The sequence below is a fragment of the Crinia signifera genome, chromosome 4 (genome assembly GCF_055691185.1).
Source record: "Crinia signifera chromosome 4, ASM5569118v1, whole genome shotgun sequence".
Taxonomy (NCBI): Eukaryota; Metazoa; Chordata; class Amphibia; order Anura; family Myobatrachidae; genus Crinia; species Crinia signifera.
In genome coordinates this window covers 318231843-318248669 of record NC_139220.1, presented here as the reverse complement: position 1 = coordinate 318248669, position 16827 = coordinate 318231843, and the positions used below count along the sequence as shown (strand labels likewise).

The window sequence follows — 16827 nt, the reverse complement described above, 5'->3', positions numbered from 1 at the left end:
CCATTAGAGACTTTACATTTATGCCTCCTGTTCAGATCAAGGCCCCTAAATGGGAGGGGGGATCAACATCTTAAACTGCTTTAAAAGGAAGCAGATGATATACAAATTTGGGACATTGGCCCCTGAGGGCCTTAATGAGGAGAATCATTTTAATGTCTTCTTATAATAGTGGGACTGCTTGCATTGTAACCTGGTATTGTTTTACTTATCCTGTTTTAAGGGATAGGGTTATTAATTAGTCTAATAAGAGGTAACATTAATGTATACACTAGTGATCAAATTATGGTGTAATTTGTAGTTGTAGATTTACTACTTAATAAGCCTTCACGGTTAACTTTGTCTTTTTTCTTGTATAATGTAATGCACCCTTTGATCCATGTGGGGCAAGCATGAGCCTGTAGGAACCAGCATGGTATAACTCCCTGGGGTGACACCATAATATTTAAAAACTTTAATAATATGAGTTTTGAATGGGGGGAATATGTTTTAGGAGCAAGCGCCAGTGATGTATTTGCATGAGGGGTGATTGGTTGCCGTGCAGTATTTAATAAACTTAACCCACCAACCAATGCAGTGCTGGGAACAGCACCAGGTGCTATGGCCGTGCATTCCATGTCCAGCACCTGTGCATTCCGGAAGCCGGACTTGCCATCACTTCCACCCTGTGATCCCGGATACGGCGTGAGGGGCACTTTTGTGTACTCTGCGCTGATATTGGTAGTGGGCAACTGGCATTTAATAGATATTAAAGATGGTTCTAACTTGCGTTGTGGCAGTATCTGATCACCCGCCAATGTAAACGTCCGGCCGACCTTTTCATACCCCCACTATCCACATCGGCGTTGAGTTGATTTTATATAGTGTAGCGAGCCTGAAGCGTGGCGAGCCCCGTGAGGGGACGCGTAATACATGCAACATAATATGTCAATATTGTCATATAATGTCAATTGAATGACATTATGGGTGAGATTTAATAAGATGAGAGATTCAGAAAGTGAGAGATTTGGGAAGAAATCTCCAGTTTTTATTAAAGTGGCAATCATTTACACCACAAATTCAAACTGGTTTGGCAGTGTAAATGATTGCCCCTTTAAAAAAACTGGAGATTTCTTCCCAAAATCTCTCACTTTCTGAATCTCTCATCCTATTAAATCTCACCCAATATGTCATTCACCAGTGAAACCCATAATGGGGTGAAGTGACTCCACAAATAATAATATATGTAGTAGCAGATGTACTTGTAGTACTGCTACACTGACACTTAAAACGACCCCTTTAAATAGAAGTTATTCTTACATGTGCCGCACATTAACCCCTTCAGTGGCAATCCCGAGAATTTTCCATGCTGTGCTTCAGTGCCCAGTCTGGCAAGCCCGGAAAATTCTCGGGATTGCCACTGTTTAGGGCCGGGCAGCACTGCTGAACTCGGGCTGCTTCGGCGCTGCCCGGCTCCCTCCCCTCTGCCGCGCCTCCTCCCCCCCTCCCCTCCGGGTTTTCTATTGATGTCTCCGGTGCCGGCTTATGACAAGCTAGCTGCCGGGAGCAGGGACGGTGAGGTGCAGGGCCGGGGAGCGGCTGATTGACAGTTCAGTGGCGCTGCCTGGACCCGGGGAGAGAGTGGTGGGGGTTTTTTTTAGGGAGCTCTCCCCATAAAAAAACTCGCCCAGTGGGGAGCGCTCCCTAAAAAAGAAAACACCCCCTCCACTGAAGAGGTTAAAGAAGGATGGGGGAGATTTTAAAAAATACAGAGCAAGAGGTAAGCCCATAACCAAGGCCGACATTAACTGGAGCCGCTTAGATATACTGGACCGCTGAACCCAGGATTACAGAAGCCGCTTAGATACATGACATCAGCTCAATCCAAGATTAATGGGGCTGCTGAAATCGATCAAAGGCAACATATCGTGCGGACCCAGTGATAACACAAAATAAAACATTCTTATTAATGAAACTATAAAAATAGATGCACTCTGCAAGAAAAACATCACCATAATAGCACAATTATCACAATCATTGGAGCAAGCACATTGAAGTTTATTGGGTAAATTCAATTAGTGTCTGATTCTTTCTGACATTAATTTGTCGGAATGGATCAGACACAACCTATTCAATCAGGGGCCAAATCCGACTGTCCGATTTAGCCGCTGTTGCTGCTCGCACAGCCAGGACTGGGTGAGCTGCTCTCACCCAGCCCTGTGACGGGATGGGTTGACGAGGGAGAGGGCAGCAGGGGAACTTGGCCTCCATACCCTTTATGAAATATGTTGGTGGCTTAGGTTTGCGCTAGGGCTGTTGTGATTTTTCTACTTCCTTAGTGTCTAACATATTAGTAGCCAGAGCAGCAGCACTGAATGCTGAGGATCTGCAGTAAGCTTTCTTACTATATGTGAAAGGCCTAAAATGGTTCTCAAATAGATTGTTTAAAGGTGCCCATACACGTTACAATTATTGTATATAATATCGCATCTCATCGCATCTTGGTTTTGCAATGAGATCTAGTACAAATAGTATGTGCAGCACATACTTTTTGTACTAGATCTCATCTCATCGCAAAACCGAGATGCGATGAGATGTGATATTGTATACAATATTGTATACAATAATTGTAACGTGTACGGGCACCTTAAGGCAATAAAATAAATGAGTAGGCCTATATAGTTTTCATTTAAATTATTTTAGCAATTTGCTAAGTGAACCATCTTGTAGCAGATGATCCCTTCATGATTTTTTTTAACAATAATATGAACAAGTTTTTAAGATATTATTTTAAAAAAACTTTTTTTTTAAGCTATACATTATTTTCATTTTATAAAAAAAATACTATGATGTTATATCATATAAAAGGAAAAAGAGGAATAGTATGTGGAGCGCTATATAAAGAATTAGATAAATGACTAGTTAGCTCAATTGGGTATCACAAGACTAAAAATGTATTTATTAGTAATATTAATAGTAATAAAAACACAAAACATAATAATCTATGGTTTAAACAATAAAAAATGATAAAGTAAGAAATAAATATGAATAAAGATAATAATAAAAATGCAAAGTAATACGTAATTATTATGGCTCAAGATTGTACCTTACAAGGAATTAAAATGCAATGAGAAACTTTGATGTATTGGGGTGAGCTATGGACCTGAAGAGTTAAAAGATAAGTAAATGGTATACTTATATGTTCCTATAATGCTTCCCTTGAAGAATGGTCAATCCGCCAAAAGTTTCAGTCCAGAAATGGTTTCTAGTATGGTTAGAGGGTGTCCATAAACCTGACCGGGTGAGGTAGCTTGTGTTATTGTAATCCAATTGGAAAGAAAGCTTGCCTTTTGGTTATTTTCACAGGAGTAGGCAGGTGGTGGTATATTCTATCGTATCTCAAGTGGGAGCGCCCTGTCCAATTCCATTTGTATTTAGGTGGTGGTTACCCAATTGATCGGATCCAAGTATGCCAAATGGACTGCAGGGGGGAATATTTTGAGAGTGGAAGCTGGTCCAGGTCTGGTAAACTGCAGATGGTCCCAATAGCTCAGGCAACATTAGTGCCCCTAACGCGTTTTGTTGTCACCTGACAACTTTTTCAAAGGTATCTACCTGCCTACTCCTGGGAAAATAACCAAAAGGCAAGCTTTCTTTCCAATTGGATTACAATAACACAAGCTACCTCACCCAGGCAGGTTTATGGACACCATCTTACCATACTGGACCCCATTTCTGGACTGAAACTTTCCACACTATATAAAATATTGGATATTGGAGGTATGAAAAGGTCGGAGGACGCGTACCGCCGCCCCTCGCGGGCTCGCTGTGCTCGGCATGCTTCGGGTTGGCGTTCATCGTGGGGTGGCATTTCACATAGAAATTACCCATCAAGGTGGGTATACATTCAAACATTGGTTCCTATGTAAAATCGGGTCCATCGCATTGTATGCCATTATAATGGCATACAATAGACCCGATTTTACATAGGAATTTAACATTACATACAATGCTTACAATGTAAAATCGGGTCAGTCGCATCGCATGCCATTATAATGGCATGTGATGGACCCGATTTTACATTTGCCGGGAAACCTCAAAAAAAGCCTGAAAATCGGGTCCGTCGGGTCCCATCGCATATCCATACAGGTATGCGATGGGACCCGATGGGCGCCGTGCTAGGAAACAAGTACCAGATTATCTTTCCAGTCTGACTAGTCGAAGTGACAATCTGGGTATTTCTCAGAACAAAAGAAAATTGACTCTTTGCTTCAAAACATGAAAAACAGACAAAAATGGCCAGACAAAGTGGCCTTTTGGTTTAACCAATTTGGGCAAAGTACTGTTTTGGTCCATTATCCAGCATTTGGGAGCAAATGGTTGATTGTAATTTGTTCCCAGACATTACCCGATGTTTGTTCCAACCAGCCTGATTGGGGGAAAAATCTTCTAGTGTGTATTCAGCTTTAGAGTTCCTTTAGGCTCACAGTTGTATTGATTATACCAAATGTAATTGAAATTAGAATATATTAAGTAGAATAATGTTAAACTGTTGATTTGGTGTTGAACTTTCTAGCTTTTTTTTTACAGGATGATTACACAACATCTACTAATGTCTTTAGTCCAAATCCTGCTCAGAGGGACGTTGTTCTCTGATCCAGCCAACTAAAGTCATCATTACTTCTTACACCTCTGGATGATTAACCAAAGCGACTTTATTTTCTGGATAGAAGAAACCTTCGACAACTTATTTTTCTCATCTTGTACATGATGAGTCACACAGGAGAGAGACCACATGTGTGCTCTGAGTGTGACAAAGGCTTTAAATGTAAATCACAGCTTGTCATACATCAGAGGACTCACACAGGAGAGCGACCATTCAAATGTTCAGAATGCGACAAATGTTTTTCCATTAAGGGACATCTTGTTACACATGAGAGGAGTCACACAGGAGAGAAGCCATATAAATGTTCTGAGTGCAGCAAATGTTTTACCACAAAGATGTCTCTTGTTCTACATCAGAGGAGTCACACAGGAGAGAAACCGTTCAAATGTTCTGAGTGCAGCCAATGTTTTAACTCTAAGAATAAACTTGTTAGACATCATGTAAATCACACCGGAGAGAAACCATTTGAATGTTCTGAATGCAGCAAATGTTTTCCACTTAAGTCACTTCTTGTCCTACATCAGAGGAGTCACACAGGAGAGAAGCCATATACATGTTCTGAATGCAGCAAATGTTTTTCGCATAAGTCAATTCTTCTCTTTCATCAGCGGTATCACACAGGAGAGAAACCATTTAAGTGTTCTGAATGCAGCAAATGTTTTACCCATAAGCGACAACTTGTCAGTCATCAGAGGAGTCACACAGGAGAGACACCATATAAATGTTCTGAATGCAGCAAGTGTCTTAGCTCCAAACATCAGCTTGTTGCCCATCACATGATTCACACAGGAGAGAAACCATATAATTGCTCTGAATGCAGCAAATGTTTCATTTCTAAACTTCAGCTTGTCCTACATCAGAGGAGTCACACAGGAGAGAAACCATATCATTGCTCTGAATGCAGAAAACGTTTTATCTCCAAACCTCAGCTTGTCCTACATCAGAGGAGTCACACAGGAGAGAAACCATATAAATGTTCTGAATGCAGCAAGTGTTTTATCTCCAAAATTCAGCTTGTTATACATCAAAGGATTCACACAGGAGAGAAACCATATAAATGTTCTGAATGCAGCAAATGTTTTATCTCCAAATCTCAGCTGGTTATACATCAGAGTAGTCACACAGGAGAGAAACCATTTAAATGTTCTGAGTGTAGCAAATGTTATAAGAGGAAGTCACATCTTGTTTTACATCAGAGGAGTCACACAGGAGAGAAACCATATAAATGTTCTGAATGCAGCAAATGTTTTCAGAGGAAGGAACATTTTTATAGACATCAGAGGAGTCACACAGGAGAGAAACCATTTAAATGCTCTGAATGCAGCAAATGTTTTCTCTCCAAGCCAGAGCTTGTTACACACCACAAGACGCACACAGGAGAGAAAGCATTTGTATGTACTGAATGTAGAAAATGTTTTTCCAGTAAGTCAAAACTGCTTTATCATCAGAGGAGTCACACAGGAGAGAAACCTTTTAAATGCTCTGAATGCAGCAAATGTTTTACGAATACGGCAAATCTTATTAGACATCGGATGATTCACACAGGAGAGAAGCCATATAAATGCTCTGAATGCAGCAAATGTTTTTACCAGAAGACACATCTTGTTATACATCAGAGGAGTCACACAGGAGAGAAACCATATAAATGTTCTGCATGCAGCAAATGTTTTGCAAACAAGCAACATCTTGTTAGACATCAGAGGAGTCACATATGAGAGACACTAGAAAACTGCTTTCAATGCAAGTAGAGTATTAATGCAAATACCATACTTTTTAATCACGTGATGAGATACTGTGAGATCCTGAATGCAGTGATTTTCATAAATTAGCTTGCAAAATTGCAATATGCATTCTAGTGAGACCATTTTTTTTTCTGAATGTGATAAGTGTTTTCTATAAATCAGTCCTGATAGACAGGTGCTGCCTGCTTGTATGTTTCCTAGTACTGTTTGCAGAAATAAATAAAGGATAAAAGCAATTGTTAGTATGTTTCCAAACTAACTTTTTGTGTTACTTGAAAGTATCTGTTTTTTCCCCCCTTTTTTTTTTTAGAACCGTAGCTTGTTCTCAAGCAAATTTTGTTGCCTTCTTGTGTTTTTAAATAGGTGACTTCTGAAACTTTCAATGCAAATTAATCCATGCACCGTAGAAAGCTAAAATGGCTGACAAGCCACAATTTTTGTTCTAAATATATATGGGTGTTACTAACAAGTCCATGCAATTATTTTATTATTAGTAAATGACGTGCACTTGTGCTGATTCTGTCCTCACACTTTGGACCGATGTAATTTAGGAACAGTTTTTACCACCACCTGCTTCCCATTTAAGTGTCTCCAGACTGCTAGTACTTTCCTATATTGCAGTCCTCACCAATGTATTATCTCTGGGTGGGGTGTTTCGATCTTTCCTCTGAAGTTTTTTGATCAGAACTGTAATTGCTTATTCCTTTATGTACTAAAGTATTAAATTATGGGACTCCCCCATCATTTTTGATATTTAAAGAGGCCCATGTAAAAACTAGTAAAACTCAGGGTGAACCTGGTGCCCATGGTGGTACTGTGCACTTGGAGATGAAACTGAACTCATGTCGACCAGTTACCAGCTCCTTACTGGAAAAAAAGGAAAACTCATGTGCCTTCCAACCCCCCACCCCAATTGGAGATATTGGTGTATTTGGCATCACAAGTCAACAGCACATAGTCAACATCAAAGCCTTGTGTCCAATTCATTCTACATACCAGATCAAGAAAATGAGTGGTATGTCATGTTTGGCATGGAGGGTTCACTACTCACCTGTCCCTGCCTGTCTCCTGGTGGACAGAGTGCTGTAGTGTTGGTTGGGTGGTTAGCCTTGGGTTGGCCAAGGTGTTATCTATCTTAGCTGGATTCTGGGTCAGTGTATGAGGGAGTGTTGGGAAGTTGCTGCCATCTTGCTTATGGGCAAAGAGTGTTATTGGCCAGCCTGAGTTCCTTTCTGCTATCCTGCACTGACAGCCAATGGCAGCCACCCTCTAGCTATATAGGGGATCTGCCTAGGCTGCTCAAGTGTAAGTACAAATAGTCTTCTGAGCTATACACTTCCTAGAGACTCCTAGCATAATCAGGCTTGTTGCTTTGTATCCTGATAGTGTGTGGTTGCAAAAGGGATCCACAAAGGCAGAGTGATTAGATATAGATAGATAATATATGTGTGTTTTCGTCAATCAGTAGTAGATATACAGATTTTACTGATTAATTTGTATTTTGCTCTGTGTTTTTCAAAGTGTTATAATGTTCATTTTAATAAATGTATTGTGCTCCCTGGGAGAAAATCATTTACCTATCCTATTCTGTGGTGCAGTACAGCCACACTTGGAGCTGCATCTGTTTAAATTACATTTTTAAATAGTTGATGAAGTTCCCTCCTGACTGAAGATAGCAGTCATATTTCTCTCTAGGTCCGCTACTAAACATTTTAATTAACTATCGTAACCCTTTTTACTCTTTTCTTTTAAAAATGTGTCGAACCCTTTCTTAAACGTATCAATTGTCATCCATCACCACCTTCCCTGGCAGCATGTTCCATATCTTAACAGCTATTTTTGTGAAGAAACCCTTCATTTGCTAGTAGTAAAACTTCCTCTACTCTTCTTAGATGGTGACTGCATCTCCTGTGTAATGTCTTTTGGGGTTAAAAGTTCCCATTCTCTGTACTGATCTTTAATGTTTATATGTGAAATTATGCAAGGGCAGAAAAATCTTCCTGTGCACTACTGCTGCAAAGTTGACCAACCGCCTAAAGTCAAAAGGACTAAATCTCATATCTCAGGTGTTTGATCCAGGGGGCAAAATGCTATAATTTCAGACACTCCGAGAGCAATATGGTCTAATGAGCAATAGTATTTTCCCAATAATGCAGATCCAACATTATGTCATGTCACTTTTTTCCCAGCTTATTCACCCCATACCTGAATATACACACTTGGGTACAAAAACTCCAAATACGGGACATTTAAATCTAAATTAAAATATAAAGAACTAGCGCTGAAACAGTCAGATGACTTATACAATAAGCAACAACTCCATGGACACGAGAGATACCTTTTTATTGAACAATGTTGACATTTTTAAATATGACTCTTCAATGAAAAAACCTCAGTTCTCTGCATTACAGGAAACACATGTGAAGACAATTAACAGGGCATATGTATTACAGCAGCAGCGGAGCTACTTCAACCCAGATGACTGTCCCTAGTGCGGTTATCATACTGCATCCTTTTTCCATAATATCTGGTCCTGTGGATACATCAAAAATTCTGGCGTAAGATAATAAAGGATATAAATCTTTCCTTCTCAATCAAAGTATCGCTAAATCCGATACCACTTCTATTCCTGAATTTTGATCAATGGCATTTGGAAGTCAGACAAGGAACATTAATTCCGTTCCTGAATATCTTCCTTACAGCAGCGAAAAAAAGTAATACTAAACTCCTGGATAGCTAAACCTGTACCCACTATGGTGAAATTGAACGGTCTACTATTAAGATTTATGCCTTATGATAGATACAATACAATATACTCTTCCCACACAATTTCTACAAGCTTTCTGGCAGAACTACAAAAATGCATTCTAGATAATTTAGACATTTGGCTGCCTGTCACTTGATAATGACACTTTGCTAATATTATAGGGTTGTTGACTACCCTAATAGTTTCTAGACACCATACTTACCATTTACAAACATCAATTCATATCTTAGAGTCTTTATATCAATGTCTACTGCCTTAGACTATTACTATACTGTTTAATTCTACACTTTATATGTGTAGAATTAAACAGTATAGTATACTCTTCGGGCTTGGTGGCTCGCTGCGCTCGCCACACTATATAAAGTTACCTCCACGCCGACGTGGATAGTGGGGTAATGAAAAAGTCTGAGGACGCGTTCCGCCGTCCCTTGCCACGCTTCGGGGTGGCGTGGATAGTGGGGGGGGGTGCGTTAAACCTGTTTTTGGGACATACAATCATATTATTGTATACCTCATGCCATGGCATAGCACACCAGAGAATCGCATGCGATTTTGCAGGAGGTGCGATGCCATGCGATGAGATGGCCCTGGGGACATAAGCAGTGAATAAATTAACTAAATATCCTTGGGACTTTTTCCCCAGGATCGGGGAAGAAACGCGTTGGTGACTACATCACCAACTACATTAAAGGAGTCCAGGCAGCGGGGGAGAGAACTGTGAGCCAGCCGGGGACAAAGCTGATTGCCTTTGGAGTATACAGCATATGCGCTTTTGGGACTGCTTAATCTCAGTTCCTTAGCCTCCGGTAATTACATATCTTCCTCCATCTGATACCTGACTTCTTGCACTTTATTCTTAGTACTTGTTACAGCTTTTATAAAATTTTAACTACTATATGTATTGTGAATGTCATTAAATCATGTGTATTTTAACTACTATACTATGATTTGTCACTCTTTTTTCACATGCAATATCGATGTATGAGGATCATCATACATCTGAAAACATACAAGCGACGGACAGGTTTTGTTCCGCTTTTTTGTTCTATGAGCTTGGAGAGACTCTGGCACTCACACAATACTGCATGCTTATCTTGTAATGAAAGAAGCCTGAGAACTCCATAATCCTTTCCGGACCTCATCTGCCAGCACATCATTAAGGAATGGTAATATACCAAAATCAGTTTATGTACAGTTGGTAAGGGGTGACCTCAGGTTGATTTCAATCATACAGCAAATACAGCTGTAATATTTTAGCTACATGTCATATTTAAATTGTGATTATTTCATATATATTTATTTTAGATCTTTTTTATTAAATGTAATTTTTATTATTTGAACCGTCTTGTAATATTTCAGCCAGTGCTGGCATGTCCTATTTCTCTTTCTAGACCAAAGCTATAAGGGGAGGGACTACCCCTGTGCCAGCTGCTGCTAATTGTGCAACACACAAACACCATTTATTTTTCTAGGAGACCACCCTGCCTGTCCAGGTGACATTGGTGAGTCCCCCCTGTGGGTAAATTTATCTCCCCTGGCGGCCATTACGCTGCCCTCCTCCTGCTAGACCTGCTGTGCTCTTGGGGCATCCAACCAATAAATAATAGTAAAGGGAGAGACCCTTTCTCTGAGGATTATATAAGGGTGGCTGAAAAAGACTGTACCCTGACAACTAACAGCATCCCCATCTACACTATCACAGTGAGCTGGAGTCTTTGAGTATTTGGCACAACCCTGTGGCTGTTGGATATAACTACATGCACTGTTAAAATGACAATCATATTAGCCTTTCCTATTGTTGATCCCTGCCCATCTGAAATACTGAGGTGTGCATTATATTTCCTATAAAGTGAACTATCCCAACTCTCTGTTGACCTACATTGGTCACTGGCACTTATACGATTGGCCAATGTATATACCAAGATCCTCTATTATTGATTGATTAATAATATGGAGTGTGCATCTGCACCATGTGTTTTTCTTTGCAGAACTACAAGTCCCAGCATGTATATTGGGTGTGCATTCTAAGATCCCCCCCAGTAAGCTAAAATTGTGTACACCTGAAGGTTGGGACTCCTTCAACTTAGAGTAGCACCCCGCCCACCTGATCTGAATATTCTTTCACCAGCTTGGTCCCTGGTAGCCACAGACTGCAATCTGTAGGCACAATGAAGGTAAGACCTAAAAATTGACACTTATTGCTAGTCTTGGGGATGGATTTGGGGCGCGGCTCCCCTCGGGTTGGTGTAACCGAGTTGCTTTTGGGGTGGCACACCCTAATATTTATTTAGCACTATTTATTTTTCACTAATATTATACTTTCTCTAGCACTACACATTTTAACCTCTAGCTTCTGCTACTTTCTTATTAGCACACTTCTAGCTTAGTTTTTTCACTTGTGTGCTGCCCTGGGGTAACTGGCTTATGCTGGCCTTCTTTGGGTTTCCGCGCCCCAGATCCAAAGTTAGTATTAGGGACCCACCAGAAATTAGGTCACCGTGAAGCTGGTTGGTGGGCAAATAAAAAATCTTGGCCAATTGATATACCAAGAACCTCTGTTATTGATTGATTAAAAATATGGAGTGTGCATCTGCACCATGTGTTTTTCTTTGCAGAACTACAAGTCCCAGCATGATAGCACCTCATGTATATTGGGTGTGCATTCTAAGACACCCCCCCATAAACTTATACGAGAATACCTTTTTCAATTCCAAAGCCACTGAGTAAACCCCCTGCCTATCACCTGCCCATCCACCTTACTACCTAATCTATTAGAGGAATTTAAACTGTTTGGTGACCTTTCTATCTTCAAGGGGAACTACACTGTCGTTGCCCTCAACATCACAGTCCCTCCTATGACCTTAGCAGGCCTTAAAACTGTATTCCTCCATATAGATGTTCTTCTTCTCGGTTATTAGCAAAAATACGTATCTTAGTAAAATAGGATGAGATGGATATAGAAAAGGGTACAACGCGAGTGAAAGAAAACGATAAGAAGGAAAGGGGAAAAGAGAGTTAGGGCAAACAGACTCCCTAGAAGGGGGAAAAAGGAAGGAAGGTAAGAAAAAGAAAGACGGGGGAAAACCCATAGAAATCAGGTCATATGGAAAAATATGGAAGAAAGTGGAGGAGGGAAGGGGGGGAAACAGTAAGGGGAGAAGAGGGGGGTGTAGGATTAGATCACTATGGGCCAATAAGACAAATCACAAGTAAAAAACAAGAAGGGGGGGAGGTAAGGGAGGGGATAGAATTACACACAAGTAAACACTTTTTAAACACAATATACACAAGACCCCAGAATAAAACAAATAAGATGAGCACAACCACACACTACACACACACATAATAAACTAGACAAACACACCCAACCCATAAAAGGGAGAAATAGTAGACCAAAAGGTAAAATAATACCAGCTTCCTTGTTCCCCCCAGGGGAGATAGGCTCTAAGTGTAAATATGGATATATATGATGCCGCGTAAAGATATGTAAAATATATGTCGATGAAACCCAATATGGGAGAATGGAATATATATGTTAGATGTAAATGCAGAATATGCATATTTATGTTATGTGATTATAATGTGAAAAAAAAATACTAATAAAAAATGTTGAAAAAAAAAAAAACTATTCCCTTTCACCTGGCACACCTCTCAGCTGAAATATCTGGGCATGGTCATTACCAGAGATATCTCCAACTTCAGCGCTAATTTTGTACCTCTTTTGACGAAAATCCGCTCTGACTTGCGAACATTGGAGAGCTGTTTTATTTTTTCATGGTTTGGACGAATAGATATATTAAAAATGAACACTTCCTAAGATTCTGCATCTTCTGCAAACCCTACCCATTAAGATAGCACGTTGTTGGTTCCTGGAGATCCAATCCCTTATCAGAGAATTTGTCTGTCGAAGGAGCAGACCATGCTTGATATTTAACATTCTGCATAGGTCTACTGACAAGGGAGGTCTTCCTCTCCCCAATATATGAGGATATTAAATCGCTTGTCTCCTAGCTAGAATCTTAGAATGTACGAAAAAACAAGGGGCCACTATATTCTAGTATGCAAACTAGGCGCTAATTTAGTATGTAAAAACAAAAGGTACTTGTGAGTTATCCGGGCGCCCGATTTCAAAATCGGGTCGGATCGGGACATCGCATCGCATCGCATGCGACCATCGGATGCGATGCGATGCGATGCGATGACCCGATTTTTCCATAGGAATCAATGTTAAAATGGACTGAGTCCATTTTAACATGGAATTCAATGGGAAAAAGGGGTCCTTTTCATACCCCTACTATCCAAGTGGGCATGGAGTTGGATATAAACCTGTGGCGAGCCACCGAGCCCGAAGCGTGGCGAGCGTAGCGAGCCCCGCGAGGGGACACGGAATACCGTCCCCTCGCGGGGCTCGCTTTGCTCGCCACGCTTCGGGCTCGGTGGCTCGCTACGCTCGCCACAGGTTTATATCCAACTCCATGCCCACTTGGATAGTAGGGGTATGAAAAGGACCCCTTTTTCCATAGGAATCATTTTAACATTGATTCCTATGGAAAAATCGGGTCATCGCATCCGATGGTCGCATGCGATGCGATATCGCATCGCATCTGATTGTATGTCTAAACTTAAGGCATACAATCAAAAAATCGGGCGCCCGGATAACTCACAAGTACCAAACAAAAATAGTTATTATATAAATTGTATATTATACAACATATTATAATCAGCTGCAGTCCTCTACATGTACCAGTGCAAGTACACATTAACTGTCTACCTTCTGTACCAATATTACATAGGCAAAAAGTGTAGACAGGGAAAACTATATACAGGAAAAACTGAGTTTCTGCGCTAGTTAGTTTTATTAGGCACCGTGGATGAAGACACTTCACAGACACAATTTAAATACATAATTAATTTCTTTATATATTTAATTTAAAAATTATGAAACAAAAATATGAAATGAAAAACAATATATATAACATAGGCGGCCACCTATAAATTTATAATATATATAACATAGGCGGCCACCTATAAATTTATAATACAATATTTAACAATAGCATATATAAAAAATCATACAATTAAAAATGAGCCTTGGAATAATTATATATTCATAAATGAATTAATACTCAGTCCAAACCCCAATGATTTCCTTATTATTTGCTGTCATATACTGTGGTATCAATGGCTATAGTTCCCGGCGAAGTCAATAAGGTTACTTGATTATAAAGTAGATGATACTGAGCTGCGGTACTCATTGAATATAGATGGAATTATTCATCAATTGTTTATATAATAGGCGCACAGTGGCGCGACTCTCACCTGCGCACACTATGAATCAGCCGGTGGTTTGAAGGTAAGAGTGTCCCTCCGGTGAGAGAGCTGTGGAGAAATGCCGTCCGAATGGAATAACTGGCATGTCTCTTACCCACACTGCTTGTTGTTGATGCTGCAGCCGGAGCGGTTAGCGCTTCTCTCACCTGTGCTTCCGCTTGCTCCCAATCTCACCGGAGTTTCTCTTACTGATTTACTGGATGATGTCAGACTTGCTCCGGTCTTTCTCCAATTCTCACCTTGAAAAAGCTCTACTACAGAGCGAAATGCGTTGGTGGACCTCACAAGTGACTGAAAATTTGTGCTAATACCACAACAGCTGCTACATGCCCTGAGAGACCGGACCAGCCTCCAGACCGAATATTGGCTACCACATTGGGAGACCATCTTGATCCAGCCCATGATATACCTATTTGGCACTAAGAAACAGCAGGAGGATCCACACTCCTTAAAGCCAAGCTGGAAGACTTTCCCTGCTATCTAGGCCTTTCCTAAGTCGAGGCAGAATAGGAACGGATCCCAACGGGCCTACAACTATCCCAAATCCAGCTGGTCATTTTTAATACGGTACCATAAGGACACGATATAAAAATATTTTTCCAGTCACTTTTTTACAAGGCTATACTGCCTCTTTCCATTAAATATCCATTTAATGTCATGTATTGATTTTTATATTATACAATTGTTTCAGAATGTGCTGCTAATTTATTTTTAGTTTATTAATTAATTAAAGACTCATTATTTTATGAAGGTTACTTGCAATTACTTTTAATATTACATCTTCATTATTAATGTTAGAGCAATGTTGTTTTCCTTTTTGTATTTCACCAATTGTAGGCTGGTATGTAGCAATCGGATGGACACCGGATGCAAGTACACACGGGAACAAATAGTTGTTGGTCTCTGGACTGGTATTCGCAGACTGCTATTAGCTTGGAGAACCACTAACGCGTTTTGCCCTATCTGAGGGCTTTTTCAAAGAGTATTTTTTATTTGATTTGTGTAGCTTATTGATTTCTCCTCCAGATTGATTTCTCCTTTCCATTTGACAGGTAATGATTAGACAGGTGTGACTCAAAGTTAACACATTATGTGTCCTGTGCTATAAGACTCCTTGGCTCGTTATTCCATACAGGCTCTTAAATTATTCAGATTGTAAACCAAATACACAAACTTCATTATAAAGGAATACCAATCCTAAGAATTACATATATACTAGGTGATTCATCGCGCCCTCCGGGGGCTCTTCACACCGTCATGCGGGGCTTTGCCCCATTAGAAGTAGAAATATGTGAGTGTGAGATATAGTGTAATTTTTTCTGAATAAGTGCATTTGAGTGAGAGCATAAATGTTTTTAATAGTAAAGTGCACTGTGTTACAGTGTGCGTTTTGAAGTGAGCTTGAACTAAATGCCAAAATCATAAGACATCCATTGAAGTGTGCCAAAGTATGTGTGATGATTGGAGGCATGGATGGGTGTGTGTGTGTGTTTGTGTAGTTGTGAGTGTGGTAGGCATGGATGAGTGTGTGTGTGCTTGTGAGTATTGGCGGTATGAATGGGTGTGTGTGCAGTAGTGAGTATTCGAGGCATGGATGGGTGTGTATGTGTGTAGTTGTGAGTATTGTAGGCATGGAGGTGTGTGTGTGTGTAGTTGTGAGTATTGGAGGCATTAATGGGTGTGTGTGTGTAGTAGTGAGTATTAGAGGCATGGATGGGTGTGTGTGTTTGTGTAGTTGTGAGTGTTGGAGGCATGGATGTGTGTGTGTATGTGTGTGGGGGGGGGTGTTGTGTGCGATAAGACATAAAATGAAGTGTGCTAAAGTGTTGAAGGCGGCAGCAACTGAGGCAAGATAGAAATCCAACATAATATAGTGTGAGATCAAATGTTTAAGGGAGGAGAGGTGTGTTTAAAGAGGCGTTGGTGGTGTAGTGGTATGGGCTGCTGTGTGGCGTAAGACATAAAATGAGGTGTGGTAAAGTCAAATGAGGTGTGCGAAAGTTATATAAGGAGCATGTACCGATCTGATATGGTAATCCACACAATATAGTGAGAAATGTTGAAGGGAAGATAGTTGTGTTAGAAGAGGTGTTGGTAGTGTAGTGGTATGGGGTAGTTGTGAGTATTGGAGACATGGATGGGTCTGTGTGTGTGTGTGTGAGTATTGAAGGCATGAATGGGTGTGTGTGTGTAGTGAGTATTGGAGGCATGTATGGTTGTGTATTTGTGTGTGTGTGTGTGTGTATATGTGTGTGTTTAGCTGTGAGTATTGGAGGTATGGAAGGGTGTGTTTGTGTGTGTGTGTGTGTAGTTGTGAGTATTGGAGGCATGGATGTGTTTTTGTG

General features: G+C 40.4%; 1 protein-coding gene across 1 annotated transcript in view; it reads left to right on the top strand.

Moving 5' to 3' along the window:
- Nucleotides 1-9586, top strand: part of LOC146075913 (uncharacterized) — a 105913-nt gene extending 96327 nt beyond the window's left edge. The window contains exon 4 of the mRNA XM_083185602.1: nt 4752-9586. Coding sequence (XP_083041728.1) covers nt 4752-6357 — 1606 coding nt within the window. The 3' untranslated portion in view covers nt 6358-9586. The remainder of the gene's footprint in view (nt 1-4751) is intronic.
- The last annotated feature ends 7241 nt before the right edge of the window (nt 9587-16827 follow it).